At 40.7% G+C, this 14,483-nt stretch overlaps 1 protein-coding gene across 2 annotated transcripts in view; it reads left to right on the top strand.

Annotated features, from left to right (window-relative positions):
* Window positions 1-14,483, top strand: part of CRIM1 (cysteine rich transmembrane BMP regulator 1) — a 187,292-nt gene that overhangs the window by 111,000 nt on the left and 61,809 nt on the right. For both annotated transcript variants that reach the window (XM_072937932.1, XM_072937931.1), the window contains exons 6-7: window positions 3,143-3,325; window positions 5,718-5,915. In XM_072937932.1, coding sequence (XP_072794033.1) covers window positions 3,143-3,325; window positions 5,718-5,915 — 381 coding nt within the window. The remainder of the gene's footprint in view (window positions 1-3,142; window positions 3,326-5,717; window positions 5,916-14,483) is intronic.

Below are 14,483 nucleotides of genomic sequence, written 5' to 3'. Positions count from 1 at the left end.
TTCTTTCTCTATAGATGTGCCTGTTATGGGCATATCCTATAAATAAAATCATATAAATACAATATGTGGCATTTTTTGACTAGCTTCTTCCACTTAGCATAATGTTTTCAAGGTTCGCTCATGTTGTAGCATATATCAGAAACTTCATTCTTTTTTATGGCCAAGGAATATTTCATTGCATGGTTCTGCCACGTTTTGTTGATTCACACATCAGTTGATAGATGTTTAGGTTGTTTCCATTTTTTGACTATTGTGAATAATGCTGCTGTAAACATTTGTGTGTAAGTTTTTATGTAGGCATATGTTTTCATTTCTCTTGGGTATATACCTAAGAGTGGAATTGCTGCTGGATCCTCTGGTAACTCTGTGTTTAATATTTTGAAGAACTGCCAAACTGTTTTGCCAAGGAGCTGCATGCACTTTTACATTTTCACTAGAAATGTTGGAGAGTTCCAATTTCTCCACATCTTCATCACCACTTGTTATTAGCTACATCTTTGTCACTGTAGCCATCCAAGTGTATGAAATGTTATCTCATTGTTAACTTTGATTTATATTCTCTTAATAAGCAGTGATGTTGAGCATCTTTTCATATGCTTATTGGTCATTTCTATATCTTATTTGGGGGAAATTTCTGTTCAGATATTTGCTTATTTTTCAATTGGTTTTATTTATCATTGTTCTTTATATATTCTTGACATAAGTCCTTCATCAGATATATAATTCACAATTTTTTTTTCTCTGCAGGTTATCTTTTCGTTTCTTGATGGTATTCTTTGAGGCACAAAAGTAGATGAAGTCCAGTTTAACTGTTTTCTTTTTTTGTTTGTGCTTTTTGATATATCTTAAGAAAGTACTGTCTAATTGCAGAGTCTCAAAGATTTACTCCTGTTGTCTTCTAAGAGCTCTGGAGTTGTAGCAGTTACATTTAGATCATAGCTCTGTATTCATTCTGAGTTGTTTTTTTTTTAATATATGCTATGATAGTGATGCATTCTCCTCCTTTTGCATGTGGGTATCCAGTTGCCCAGCACTGTTTGCTGAAAAGACTATTTTGTCCCTCAATGAATTGTCCTGGTACCCTTGTTAAAAATTAGTAAGTGTGAGAGTTTATTTCTGAACTCTCACTCAATTCCATTGAACTATACATTTATCCTGATGCCAGTACTCCACTGTCTTGATGACTGTAGCATTGTAGGATGTCTTTAAATCAGAAAGTGTGAGACCTCTAGCGTTGTTCTTCATTGAAAAATTGTTTTGGCAATTCTGGGTCCCTTGTTTTTCCTTGCTATTTTTAGGACTGATTGTCAGTTTTTTACAAAAGAACCAACTAGGATTTTGATAAGGATTGCAATGAATATGTAGATCAATTTGGGGGACAGTTTCATCTTAACAAAATTATCTTTCAATCCATGAACATGGAATATATTTCCATTTATTTAGACCTTCTTTACTTTCTTTGAACAGTGTTTTGTAGTTTTCAAAGTAAACGTTTTGTGCTTCATTTATTAACTACTAAATTTTTTTTTGGTGCTACTGTGAACGGAATTTTTTCTTAACTTCATTTTCAGATTCTTCAGTGCTAGTGTATATAGACACACAGTTTATTTGAATTGCAGTTGTACCTTGAAATCTTGCTGAACTTTTTGTTCTGATAGGGTTTTTTTAGTAGATTCTTTAGAATCTTTTAATGTTCAAGATCATGGTGTCTGTAGCTAGAGAGAGTTTTACTACTTTCTGATCTAGGAGCTTTTTTAATGTCTTTTTCTTGCCTAATTGCCCTGGCTAGAACATCTAGTGCAAAGTTGAATTGAAGTGGTGAGAGTGGACATCATTGTTTTGTTACTGATCTAAAGGGAAAAACATTCAGCCTTTCACTGTTAAGTATGATGTTAGCTGTGGGTTTTTCCTAGATGCTGTTTATCAAGTGGCTATTTAACAACTTCTACTCCTAGGTTATTAAATGCTTCTGTCATGAAAGGCTGTTGGAGTCTGTCAGATTTTTTTTTTCCATGTCTATTGAGATGATCCTGTGGTTTAGTCCTTTGTTCTATAGACATGCCGTATTACATTAATTGATTTTGAGGTGTTAAACCAACCTTGCATTCTTAGAATAAGTCCCACTTGGTATATAATCTTTTTTATACATTGCTGAATTCAGTCTGCTCATATTTTTTGAGGATTTTTATATCTATATTTGTAAGAGATACTGATCTATAGTTTTCTTCTTCTTGTGATGTCTTTGTCTGGTGGGAGTTCTTTTAAGTCAACCAACATTAGACTTAAGGGAATGGATCTAGAGGAGAGTGTTTTAGGGCAGAGAAAAAAATTGTAATCATTGGTGTCATTATGAAAGCTCTAAATGCAGAGTTTGAGTCCTTAGCAAAACATAGCCTTGAAACACAATGAAAGAGGACACTAAAGGTTTTAGTCGAAGAGCTACTATTTTTGCTTCTATCATTTGCTAAATGTGCGACTATGAGCAAATTACCTAGGATTTCCTCACTTCTCCACTCAGGATAAGTATATCCACATCAGACTTGTTACTGGGATTAAGTGAGGTAATACATGCAGAAAGCAGTTTTTTTTATTTTAACCCAAGCACTAGTATAATTATAGATTATTAAACCAGATAGAGAGAAAAAAGGACTTAGGAGAAAACACTGGGAGAACAGAAGAACATAATCTCCCAAAAGGCTTAAATAAATTTTTTTTGAGGCAGAACAAAACCTAATGTGGAGGCAGGGTCATTTACTTGAGGTAGAGAATGATTTAATAACAGAACAAAAATCCCTTTAAAGCACATATCAGAAATGTGAGTTTCGCCCTGTCAGATGGTTACTTTTATTCGGGTTAAGGAGAAGCCAGTATAAATTTTACTCAGGGGAGTTTCAGTTCCTTGGTGTGATGAGGGTAGTGATTGCTTTGTTTACTTACTTTACTTTACTTTATTTTACTTTGCATTGCTTTATTGCTTGTTGTAAGTAAAAAAAAAAAAAAAGAAATTATATTGAGTTTAGTAAATTTCCATCAAGGTTTAACCCTCTACTTTCAGAATTTTCTAGAGGCTATTTGAAAAACATAAAAAGGCACCACTCAAAAATGACCTTGAATATGCCTTGTTTGTTTTTAACTCCTTTAGAAACAAAGCCAGCCTGTGTCTTCAACAACGTGGAATACAGTGATGGAGATATGTTTCGAATGGACAACTGTCGGTTCTGTCGATGCCAAGGGGGTGTGTCCATCTGCTTCACTGCCCAGTGCGGCGAGCTGAACTGCGAGAGATACTACGTGCCCGAGGGGGAGTGCTGCCCTGTGTGTGAAGGTGAGGAGAGGTGCTGATTAAAGATTCAGGAGGATAGACCTGTTCAGAGCTCTAATACCAAAGCTGAGCTGATTCACTCTCATCCGAGATAGAGGACGATGGAAGAGACTCCCTTTTTTTTTTGACATTGTGGTCTTCCTTGGAGGACTTTGATAATGCCAGATAGACTGTGTGAAGATTCTTCCCCGAGGGAAGTTTTGCCCTGGGTGTAGACAAGGATCCCATTTCCTCGGGTCAGCATGAGATTTGCCGAAGGGGCTTTCTGCTCCTCCTCTGCAGTCCTTGCAGCTCCTTGGTGAGTCCTGGGGACTTTTATTTAATCCTCACATTAGAATTCCACCCAGATCGCTCACCTAAGACAGGACAGCCCTAGTCACTTGATGATCTCAACCAGTCCACTCAGACAGGAACTGACCCTGCCTCCTTTCTGGTACCCAGTCCCATCCAGGTGAGAGCAGGATCCCCCTCCCCCAATCCTTTGAAAATGTGTGGCAGTCAGAGTGGGGTCAAAGGGTGGCGTGATGGTGACACCAGTTCAAGGCCCAGACAAGTGTCAGGAGTGGCCCTGGGCAGAAGGCTCTCCAGGGCTTGCTTTCTCTATGTTCCCCAAGAAATAATAGGTCCATGTTCTTCCAGCAAGCTCGACCCTTCCGTCTCTGATGTTCAGAAATAATAAACATTTCAGAAGGACAGCTCTGAATATCATATTCCACAACCCGCATGTTTTAAGGATTAGGGTATCAGAAAAGAAGTCACTTGTCTTGAGTCTCTGGTAAAGCCAGAAACAGTACCACCACGCCTGACTGTGTCTCTGGGCTGAGTGCACGACCCTGTTCCCCAGGAAGGAAGGTCGCGTGAGCAGTGTTGTCCTGCCTGGGCCACAGACCTCAGCCTGGAGTCAGGCGTGTCCATCTCACGTCTGACCTTCCCCCGTCCTTACCTCCGCACATGAAAATGGAGGACAGGATTTCTGGCCGGGCTTCATATCTTTTTCTGTTTTCTAAAATCCATTTCTTTTCAATATTTGAGCTCTACTCACCATATAATACTGAAGGTCTGAAATTATTTAACATATACAAACTACATTCCTAACATTGAACAGTAGTTCATGGAGGGAAGCCCTTTCCCCTGTTAGAAATTATTTTTACTAATGTAGGAGAGGTCATGGGGGATTTTAAAAAATCACATCAAACTTTTAACCTTCCCAATTGCTCTGTTCCCTAGTTACCCCCGGTGTTTATAGGCTCTGAAACTATGTAGCAGTTGGTGGTGTGAAAACAGATATGAACCTCTGTAATAATCATAATGAGTTGTCTGGGCACCGATCTGGTTGTGTCTCACTTCCTGGAATTCAGATCCAGGCTTAAAGTAGAAGTGAAGTATGCAGTGTAATAATGTTTATAAAGAAATTTTATAAAGTCTTATCTAACTCAGGTTTCTTGGCTGCTTCCATCTCTGGAAGACTGCCTTTCTGAAGCTGTGACTGCATGGTTTTCAGTTTTGGCCTTCTCACTCCCATGTAACGCCTACTACCTCTTTGGAATGGAGAGGACCAACCTCAAAACTGCCTGGACTTTGCTCCCAGCCCAGCAGCACTTGCTTCTTGAGGCCAGATTTTATGAAAAAGAACATTGAGTGATTTATCTAGTTGCTTTCATTCAGAAGGATGGTTAACGATTTCGTATTTATGTGCTTGTCAATAACCTCAGAAAACTGTTTCCACAGTAGCCTTGGCTACCTCCATTCCCCAGTCTCAGCTGCTGCTTGACCACTCAGCTCGGGGGAGAAAAATTGCATCAGTTCACTGATTTCCCTCCAGGGCACAAGCTGTGCTGTGTATGGTTTAAACCAGGTGTGTCAGCCTTGTCATGCATGAGGCCACAGTAGGGGCCTCCCTGTCTCCACATGGACTTCCAGGCACCCTGAGAGAGACTCCAGTTAGTCCTAGAAGGAACAGGCTCACTCTGAGTTAGCTGGGGGCATCATTCTTTCCACTTTCCAGGGGGTGAAACTGAGGTGTGATAAACCTTTAAACTGACAACTCAGAAGACATTGTCAGAGCCTAAAAAAGACTTGCATTTTCTCATTACCAACCCACAGCTCCATCCACAAAGTTCTGCAGCTTTGTGAAATGGTAACACCTGCACACTGGTTTTTATGCCTCTGATCCCCTCCCCTGTCTGCCGTGTCGGGATGGGTGGACATAAATTCAGGATGACAGCTACTTTTGCATGTCCCCCTGGAGATATCTCCTGCAGCCCTGAGCTTCTGCTGAGCACAGCTGGAAAAGAACTGCTGATGACGAGAACCTGGGAAAGAACGTCTCTAGGTGCAGACAGAGAGAAGATGTAGAATGCCCTCAGTCTTACTCTGAACTCACGTTTTAATTTAGATCCCGTGTATCCTTTTAATAACCCTGCTGGCTGCTATGCCAATGGTCAGATCCGCGCCCACGGAGACCGGTGGCGGGAGGACGACTGCACATTCTGCCAGTGCATCAACGGAGAGCCCCACTGCGTCGCGACCGCCTGCGGGCAGAGCTGCATGAACCCCGTCAAAGTGCCTGGGGAATGTTGCCCCGTGTGTGAAGGTAAACCTTGTAGATTCTAATGAGTCCCTGGTGAGTGTCTCGTGTTGGATAAGCTTCTACCAGTATATGCTTGTTTGTTTTTTATTTCCTCGGGCATAATGTCTGCTTCATGCTGTTACCAGTCGCATATGAATTCATTATACAGCCCAAACTAATCATTTGGGAGAAATGTTGCAAATTTATAATAAGAATAGTGTGGGTCTTTATTTTACCACTGCAGATGGGCTTATCTGAGTACTTCACAGTCGAAGAATATACACACTTTAATTCTGTTCACTGCAAGCCCAGTTATCATCCTAAGGTCAACACAATGAAATAAAATTGGACATAAGACCCATGACTCAAAGCATAGCATGTTCAACTTGCAGTGCTCCATATGCCAGAGTCCTGGCAGCCAGGAAGAAAAACCTAGAACCATCAAAGGGGTTTTCGCTGCCTTGAGTCCTTGGTTACCTACATTCATTGCCTCTCTTCCTGTTTAATGGAGGGAGCCTGAGATATCTTGGACTAGTCTTTCTGCCCAACCCCTATTCCAGGCCATTTTCCTCATCCTGGGAAGATTCTTTGCACAGCTAAGCAAGTTAGTCTTAATCCTTGGTCCATGTCTGTTTGTATAGGCAAGAGATTGAATATTTCTACTGACAGATCCAATAGAGAGTATCCATCATTAAGAAGCATATTTGCATAGTAAAATGAACTAAACTGGGTCACAAAGTAATGTGTGGAAGATGGAGCCTTCTAGAATTTTTTAAAATAGCTATTAAGGAACTCACAGGTCTTTAGAAACCCAGTTAAGTAGACTGAGTCCTCTATCAAGAAGTCTTTTTCTTTTACCTAAATTTTAATCAATTCAGACTTCAGAGTTTGCCTGACTGGCTTCATTAACCTCTGTGGGGTTAGAATTATTAAAGACCTTAAAAACCATATAAAAATTTAAGCTGGAGGATTCTGGTACTGTTGACATCACCAATTCCCTCACTATTACTCCACTCAGAGTGCAGCTGTCACGCTCCAAAACTTTATAGCTTCCAGATGACCAATTTTGTGGAAATCACCCACCCACCTCCCTTGCACACATACTCCTCCCATCCCCTAAAGGCAGCATTTCAATGCTAGAAAAAGGAGTGTATGATGATACGTATGATGGTGTACAGTCTGCTTTACAAGGAAGGATACCTTGCTGAAGCAAATGAAGATGAGAATATCCCTAAGAATTAAAGACAGTCAGTGGTCAATTTGACATATTTAAGTATATATATGTACATGATAAGGTGAGAAGAATTAAAAGCATAAATGTATCATCCAGTAAATACTAACCCTTTAACTTCATGAGTCCTGAATCATAAATTGAAAATAAGACTGAAAAAAAAAAAAGAACTTGTCTAAAAAACAGGGTCTTTTTTTCCAAAAGTAAAGAAGGGAAGGCAAATCCTTTTGCACTCATTTTTTGCAATCATTAGCCTGTCCATTTTGGGTAGAGAAGGGAAGTAGCTGGTGAATAGAAGAAAACCTTTATCTACACACACACACACACACACACACACACACACACACACATATTTGAGAAACTGATTACTCTCATGTCATATGGATGTTTGGGTGGGGAGGGGATGTCAGTTTGATCACTTGGAGTTTGGTCTCTGCAGCATCTGGTAAAGTTGTAGTCTTATCTTCCACTGTTTAAGAGTGACGGTTTGAGTCAGCCGTTAATTCCAAAACATTCATTAAGAACCTTCTGTAATCCAGATACCACACTGGACACAAAGATAAGTAAGCGAGAACTCCTAGTTAACTTTGGCGAAACTATTTAGGCTGCTTTGAATTAAACCAGGAGGAAAGGAATGTCCACACTGAGGTTCTGTGGGGTGAGTGCTTTATATTTGTATCTTACTTATTTCATTTAATCCTCACAGACACCTGTGTGCTTGAAGGCCATACCAGCCCATTTTAGAGATGAAGAAACTAAGGTTTAGAGAGATCAGATAATTTCCTCCAACGTCAGTGGCCAGCACGGGGCTGGTCTGGGGTCAGCCGAAGTCTGTCCGATTCGGCTGCGTTTTTGTCTGCTTCCCCTGCTCCCAGATGTCATCGTAGTGTCCTCCTGCCTGTATTTCTGGTTCCCTTATTAATCTCTCCTCATCTTTGGCTTTTGGGAGACACCGAAGTCAGGTGACAGGGAGGAAGCCATTTGCAGTTTGGCAACTGTTGCAGGCGTTTTTGATGTGATCTCCCACCTGCCCTCTCCACTCCGTTTGGGGACCTCAGGGGAAGGATGCCTTTGAGGCACATCCTAGATTTGCTTCTCAAGCCGCACACCCAGGTCAGCTCTGCCCTGCCGGACTTGGCATCCTTCTTTCAGGCTGTTAGGCTCTGCTGGTTCAGTTCCCTTCTGTCTCCTTCATGCTCTGGCACTTGCCTTTCTTCACTAAGACGTTCAGAAGCTTCCATTGTCTAGTTCTCCGAGCACTAATTTATCTTCTGTTTCTTGTTTTTTGTTTTTAACTCAGTTAAGTAGTGAGCTTCATGTAAGATTGGGTTTGTGTGACAGTAATGCTCCCATGTACCGATGTGTTCGGAAGACAGACCCTTGTGGTATGGGATCAGAATAGAGTGCGCAGCTGAAGATAATGATCGTAAAAGTTTATTATTATTGACTAATAGTAAACTTACAGAATAATACAGGGTGACTAGATGTTACTGCTTATTAGTTTTTAGGATCCAAGAACATCTCTGGAACTATTTGAAGGTATTTTTCTCAGGAGTTAATTCAATCGCATATTTAAATAGAATTTCAAGTGATTTCAGAAGAGCCAAAGGATTCGATGAAATAAGAAAAAAGCAAGGTGGTGTTGTGTAAAAAAAATCAGCCAGAATTATTTGGAGAAAGACAGAAACACAGGTATTTATGCAGTTTAAACATAGTAAGTTCCTCTGCACACGACTGCGTCACTAATGTTGGCCATCACCCTTGTTAGCTACTGTCCCAAGGTACAAGGTCAGAGCCTGAACTTTGATGAAAGGACCCCACACAAGGGTTGTGGTTTTAGATTCTTCCTAAATGAATTACTGGTGTGGTACATGGTGTGTTAGGACCTGCGGGGAAGAGGAACCTTGTTGTGGCTGCTGCTGTTAGGAGAGGTACATACCTTCCAAGTGACTGTATAATATGCTTGGTTACTCCTGGAGGACTGGGGATGTGAACCCGGGGGCCCTTAAAGGCTACGCTGTTACTTGACAGCTAACTCTATTCACAAGTACCTAAGAGCTTTTTAAATTGGCACTTAAGTACTCTCATGATTAAGTCTTAGCAAGTTATTGTCAACACCCAATTCGAGTTTACAGATAAGCCATCCCAGTTTGTAGGTCTGTAAGTGATTGCATTCTTATGTTTTGCTCTGTTGGCTTTTCTCATCATCTCCTCTTGTTCGTCAATGGCAGTATTTTTATTTTCTGGCCCTTGTAAAAGGCTGGAATGGACATACATGGAAGAGCATATACAGTTTGCAGTTTAAGCACATACATGGAATTGAGTCTTCCTCGGCATGGACCACCATTTGCATCATCTTATTTACAGCCCTAGGACAGTAGCTAACATTTCTCCACACTGGGTGTGAGCCAGGCCTCAGTGCTTTTAAGAGCATCAGCCCACTGATCCCCACAACTTCCTTCTGGTGGAGATATTGCCATCCCAGTTTATGATCACAGAGCCCAAGTTCAGAAGTCATGTAACGTCCCCAAGGACTACAGCTTGAAAGTGGCAGAGCAGTGGCTCTCGATCCCGCAGGGATATTGCCTGAGACAAACAGGGCACCGACTGCCCCTCCTGTTGGCCAGTAACCTGGAAGGAGCTACGTCCCCCGTGAGCTATGCTTTTGAATCTCTAAAATTACCTGAAATGAAAGTAGGTGCTCAAAAATTGTTAATGAATGAATGATGAGTGAGTGGATGAGTGAGTGAAGGAGAAAAAGACTGACGTGGGAGATCACAGCCAGACTCCTGGTACTTCTTAGCTGAGGAAGCCAGTAGACTCGGAGGGTTTCCATAACCAGTGCTGTTAAAGGGGTCAGATGCTGACCCCTGGTGAGCTGAAAAAGGAACAATGTTAGAAGGCTTGTATTTGAAAATGCACTTTGAGAACAGAAGGCAGAGTGTTCTGCCAAGTGGGTGTGGTGCACAGTGGGTCCGGGTGAGTTGGACCAGTTAAGCTTCAGGTGGACTGCTCACCCTCCTGGTGAGCACTTAGCTCTCGACCCCCTCCAAGGGCGGCCTTTCCAGACTGGTTTGTAAATTGTGGTTTATTCTCTCTCATTGCAGTCCAGAAACACAGAGTTCAGGTGGGCCTTCTCCAGACCCTCCAATTAAAACATTCCTTTAGAGTGTATAGGTACCACTGCATTGTTTTTAGCTAGAATTTTTTTTAATATCACAATTAGATGTTGAGACTAATTTGCTAATGTATTTTCCAATAATGCCAGGTATAAATGCTATCTAAGTCAATGTTTAATGTCAGAGGGACGTCCCTAAGGGCAGAGTGCCTTTTTCTAAAAAAAAAAAAAAAAAAAAACCAAAAAACCCAGTTTGTTTTATAATTAAAGGTAAGATAAGGGACGGAAATTTTGGCTGCAGGATATATGTGACATGCCTGTGACGCAAGAAAAATGCAAGATATGTGGACAAATGTGAGGCCAGCTTGACCGTGACTGCCTGATGCAGGAGATAAGAGTTTCATCATCACTGATTGGGCTTGATGTCAGGCTTGATCTGCTGTCTCATCTTGGGCTTTGGCTGGACCCTGCCCAGGTGGCCACTGTGACCTGGGTGTTCTTTAGGCCCAGAGTGTGCAGAGTCTCCTGCTGGGAGGAGCTGATGGTTTCGGTGACCTTGGGGATTTCAGAGCCAACACCGAGAGTATCACTTTTCAAGAACAGGAACAACATAGGTAATAGTTTACAAGGTAACATTCAATGCTGGGATTTGGGTTGCTAGTAAATAAATTCCACGCTTGTGGTTGGGCAGTTCGGTGCTTTCATTTCTAATGTTTCTGTTCCTCTGAAACAAAAGCGAAGTCCGTTTCCCATTTCACACAGGAAATCAGAGCGTTTGTAGATGGTCACAGCTGAGCAACAGGTAGAGGAAGGTCCACCATGTTAGTGTATCTGCTTCAGTATTTTTGGAGAGTCTTCCGTAATGAAAGCTTTAAATGAGTGTTATTTGCAGTTACTGTCTGACACTGAGCTGAGTTTCAGGCAGGCCTAGTAACTCTGCTAACCTGGACTGAACGAACTCTTGAAATGGAAGAATATGAGGCTGATTCCCTGCCTGTGGATTCTTTCTAACTCCCTGGCCTTAGGATGGAATGTGATTAAACTAGACAGTCAACTGTTTTCCTGCCGCCTGGCTTTCTTGGAACCCTTTCTTGGGGAATCATGGTCTTGCTTGGGACACTGGGGACACTGCTAAAGAGAGGGCGTTAGGCGTTTCTTGACTGTGCTGGATAGAAGCCACTTCAGCATCAACTCACCTAGTAGGTCTCCTGCTGTGGTCCTCTAAAGGGCTGGAAGTCTGAGCTGTGAAATAGGTTGTCCTCCTCATCAATCCTAGTTTTATGGGAGCACTATATTCTTTCCCATAAATTCTGATGATACGATTTGAATCAAACCGCCCTTCAAATGAGATTTCTGCTGGGCTGCCGGAAAAGTCTGTACCAGGCACATATCTGGGTGGGAATTCTTTGAAACAAGAAAAAATGTTTCCAGCCCTGCCCATAAGACTTCCTCACCAAACAGTATCTCAAATGATTAAGCTACTGCTTCTGTGGCAAGAAGTCAAACATAGTTTGGCTGACCCGATAGGCAGTGAAGTCCAAGATGCCACAGGGTCACCTGATATTAATGTTCTGGTACATAACAGGGATCAAAACTCAGTTTATGGGTGGTAGTGCTTCAGTGCCATATACTATGCTATTATTAGCAGGCCAAGAATAATAAAATATTCGTAATATCTGAAAGACTGTTAGGCATGTTGTTTCATCCTTTAACTCTAAGTGTCCTGGAAACTAGTTCCATAAATGGAAATTAAAATAGAGCACAGGGTGTTTTTTTGCTTGTCCAAATAAGGTCATTTGTAGGGTAACAAATGCATCACGGATGCCCATGTGACAGCCTAGGTAGGCCTCTCACCTAAGCATCGGAAATTGTTCGAGGATAAATTTCACAGTATTTTGATTCTCTTTGGGCATTTAAAGCATCTTTAGGTATTTCAAGTAACATTAGAATGTTATGGTTCAGAGCTGATTCTGAAACGTGATTAGAGAAACCTCTGCCTCTGATTTTCCAGCATTCAACAGTCCTGGCTGCTAAGTATTTCTCTGCCCAAATGGCCCACAAAGGGCAGGTTCCTCTTTATTTCCTCTGCTCTCCACCTCCCATACCTAAAAGGGCATTACTGCCAGGAGTCTCATAATTTTCCTACTAAGATAATAATCGAACCTAATAGTTCAGACTTGGGCCTGCTAATTTTCATCTAATCAACTGAGGCAGGAAAACATAGTCTGGAATGCCAGCTATGTGAATGAAAAATATTTAGTCATTCTTGAAATGATAGGAATGTTTTTCCAACAAGCTTACATAAACACAATCTCTACTGAGACTGAGTTAAACTTTTTTTGGCTCAGAGACAACTCTTAGGCAACCAAACAGAAGTTAATGAAGGTTATTAAGAGACATGCCCTTCAGAAAAGGCTTGTGAGTGTTAGAAAGAAAGTCTCCATTTTCCTTATGGTACAACCTTTGACCAGAAGTAACATAATTGGTTTCCTTTTAGCTTCTGTCAGCCTAATAGAACTGGTAATCACATTGTCTGCCTCTCGAGAGATGTCCTGCTTCCTAGCCATGGCTTATTAGACCGTCTTAGCTCACAGTCCCCATCTTCATCTCCTTCCAGTTTGCCTCAGTTCCGAGGAATGAATTGGTCTCAGCACACCTGTTTATCACACTGACAGCACTGGTCATATGAAGCTTGTTTGTTTGTTCCCAGCAATACCAGGTCCAACTATAAAGGAATGAAATTATTTTCAAACATACGAAGATTTACATGTCCAAGTGAAATGTTTGTCTTTTCAGAGTAGTTACATGGGAAGACTATACAGCTCTTGCAGGAATACAGTCATTTGCAATATTTTTGGTCCTTCTCTGTGGAAGCTGACGTTAGAGCTTGCAGCACATCCTTTGGAATATCCTTAGCTCTGTTAACACCTGGCTTTAGAGGTACATTAGACGCTAGGAAATAGAGTCGTTCACATTTAAGTCTGGTGGAAAGGCTGGGAGATCTAGCTGGGTAAAAACTGTTCAGAGGAAGCAAAAAGTGACAGTAAATAAAGGCACCCTGTCTTCTATGACATAGCAATTTCCTCCGAAAGCACCTCGAAAGAGAAGTTTCAAATAGGATTTTAACATGAGCAGCATTTTAGCACAAGCATATAGCCCCCCAAAGTGAGTACTTTTAGCAATAACACTTATTTGTAGGTATAACTCCTGGTGTGTTTATTGGGGGAAAAAAATCAATTCACTTACTGCAGAGTATTTATATGACTTCTAGGAGCTGGAGGCATATATTTAAATGGTCATCTATTATATTACAACATTTTTGTGAAATTTCAGGTGTTCCATTCAAACATATTTTCAAATAAGTTAGACTAAGATAATACCCCTATAAAAATAACTTAAAAGAGGTGGTAATTAATATGATTTATTTCTAACATTTTAGTACTTGAACTCCATTTCTGATTGTACCATTTTATTTATTTATTTATTTATTTATTCATTCATTCATTCATTCAGGAGGTAGTGGGGATTGAACCCAAGACCTCAAGCATGGTTTCTTTTTTTTTTTAACTTCTGTAATTTTATTTTTTTAATTGAAATGCAGTCAATTACAATGTGTCAATTTCTGGTGTACAGCACAGTCCCAGTCATGCATATACACACATATATTTGTTTTCATATTTTTTTCATTAAAGGTTATTACAAGATACTGAACATAGTTCCCTGTGCTATACAGAAGAAACTATTTTTTAAATCTATTTTTATATATAGTGGCTAACATGTGTAAATCTCAAACTCCCATATTTATCCCTTCTCATCTCTTCCTGAGTAACCATAAGATTGTTTACTATGTCTGCGAGTCTGTTTCTGTTTTGTAGATGAGTTCATAGTGTCCTTTTTTTTTTTTATTTAAGATTCCACGTATGAGTGATATCACATGGTATTTTTCTTTCTCTTTCTGGCTTACTTCACTTAGAATGACGATCTCCAGGTCCATCCGTGTTGCTGCAGATGTCATTATTTTATTTTTTATGGCTGAATAGTAGTCCATTGTATAAATATACTACAACTTCTTTATCCAGTCATCTGTCTATGGGCATTCAGGTTGCTTCCATGTCTTGACTATTGTAAATAGTGCTGCTATGAACATTGGGTGCATGTAGCTTTTTAAGTTAGAGTTCCCTCAGGATATATGCCCAGGAGTGGGATTGCTGAATCATATAGTAGGTCTATTTTTAGTTTTTTG

Source organism: Vicugna pacos, chromosome 15 (assembly GCF_048564905.1).
Source record: "Vicugna pacos chromosome 15, VicPac4, whole genome shotgun sequence".
In the NCBI taxonomy this organism is placed as follows: domain Eukaryota; kingdom Metazoa; phylum Chordata; class Mammalia; order Artiodactyla; family Camelidae; genus Vicugna; species Vicugna pacos.
Note: the sequence above shows the minus strand (reverse complement) of the source record. Positions and strands in the feature narration are given on the sequence as shown.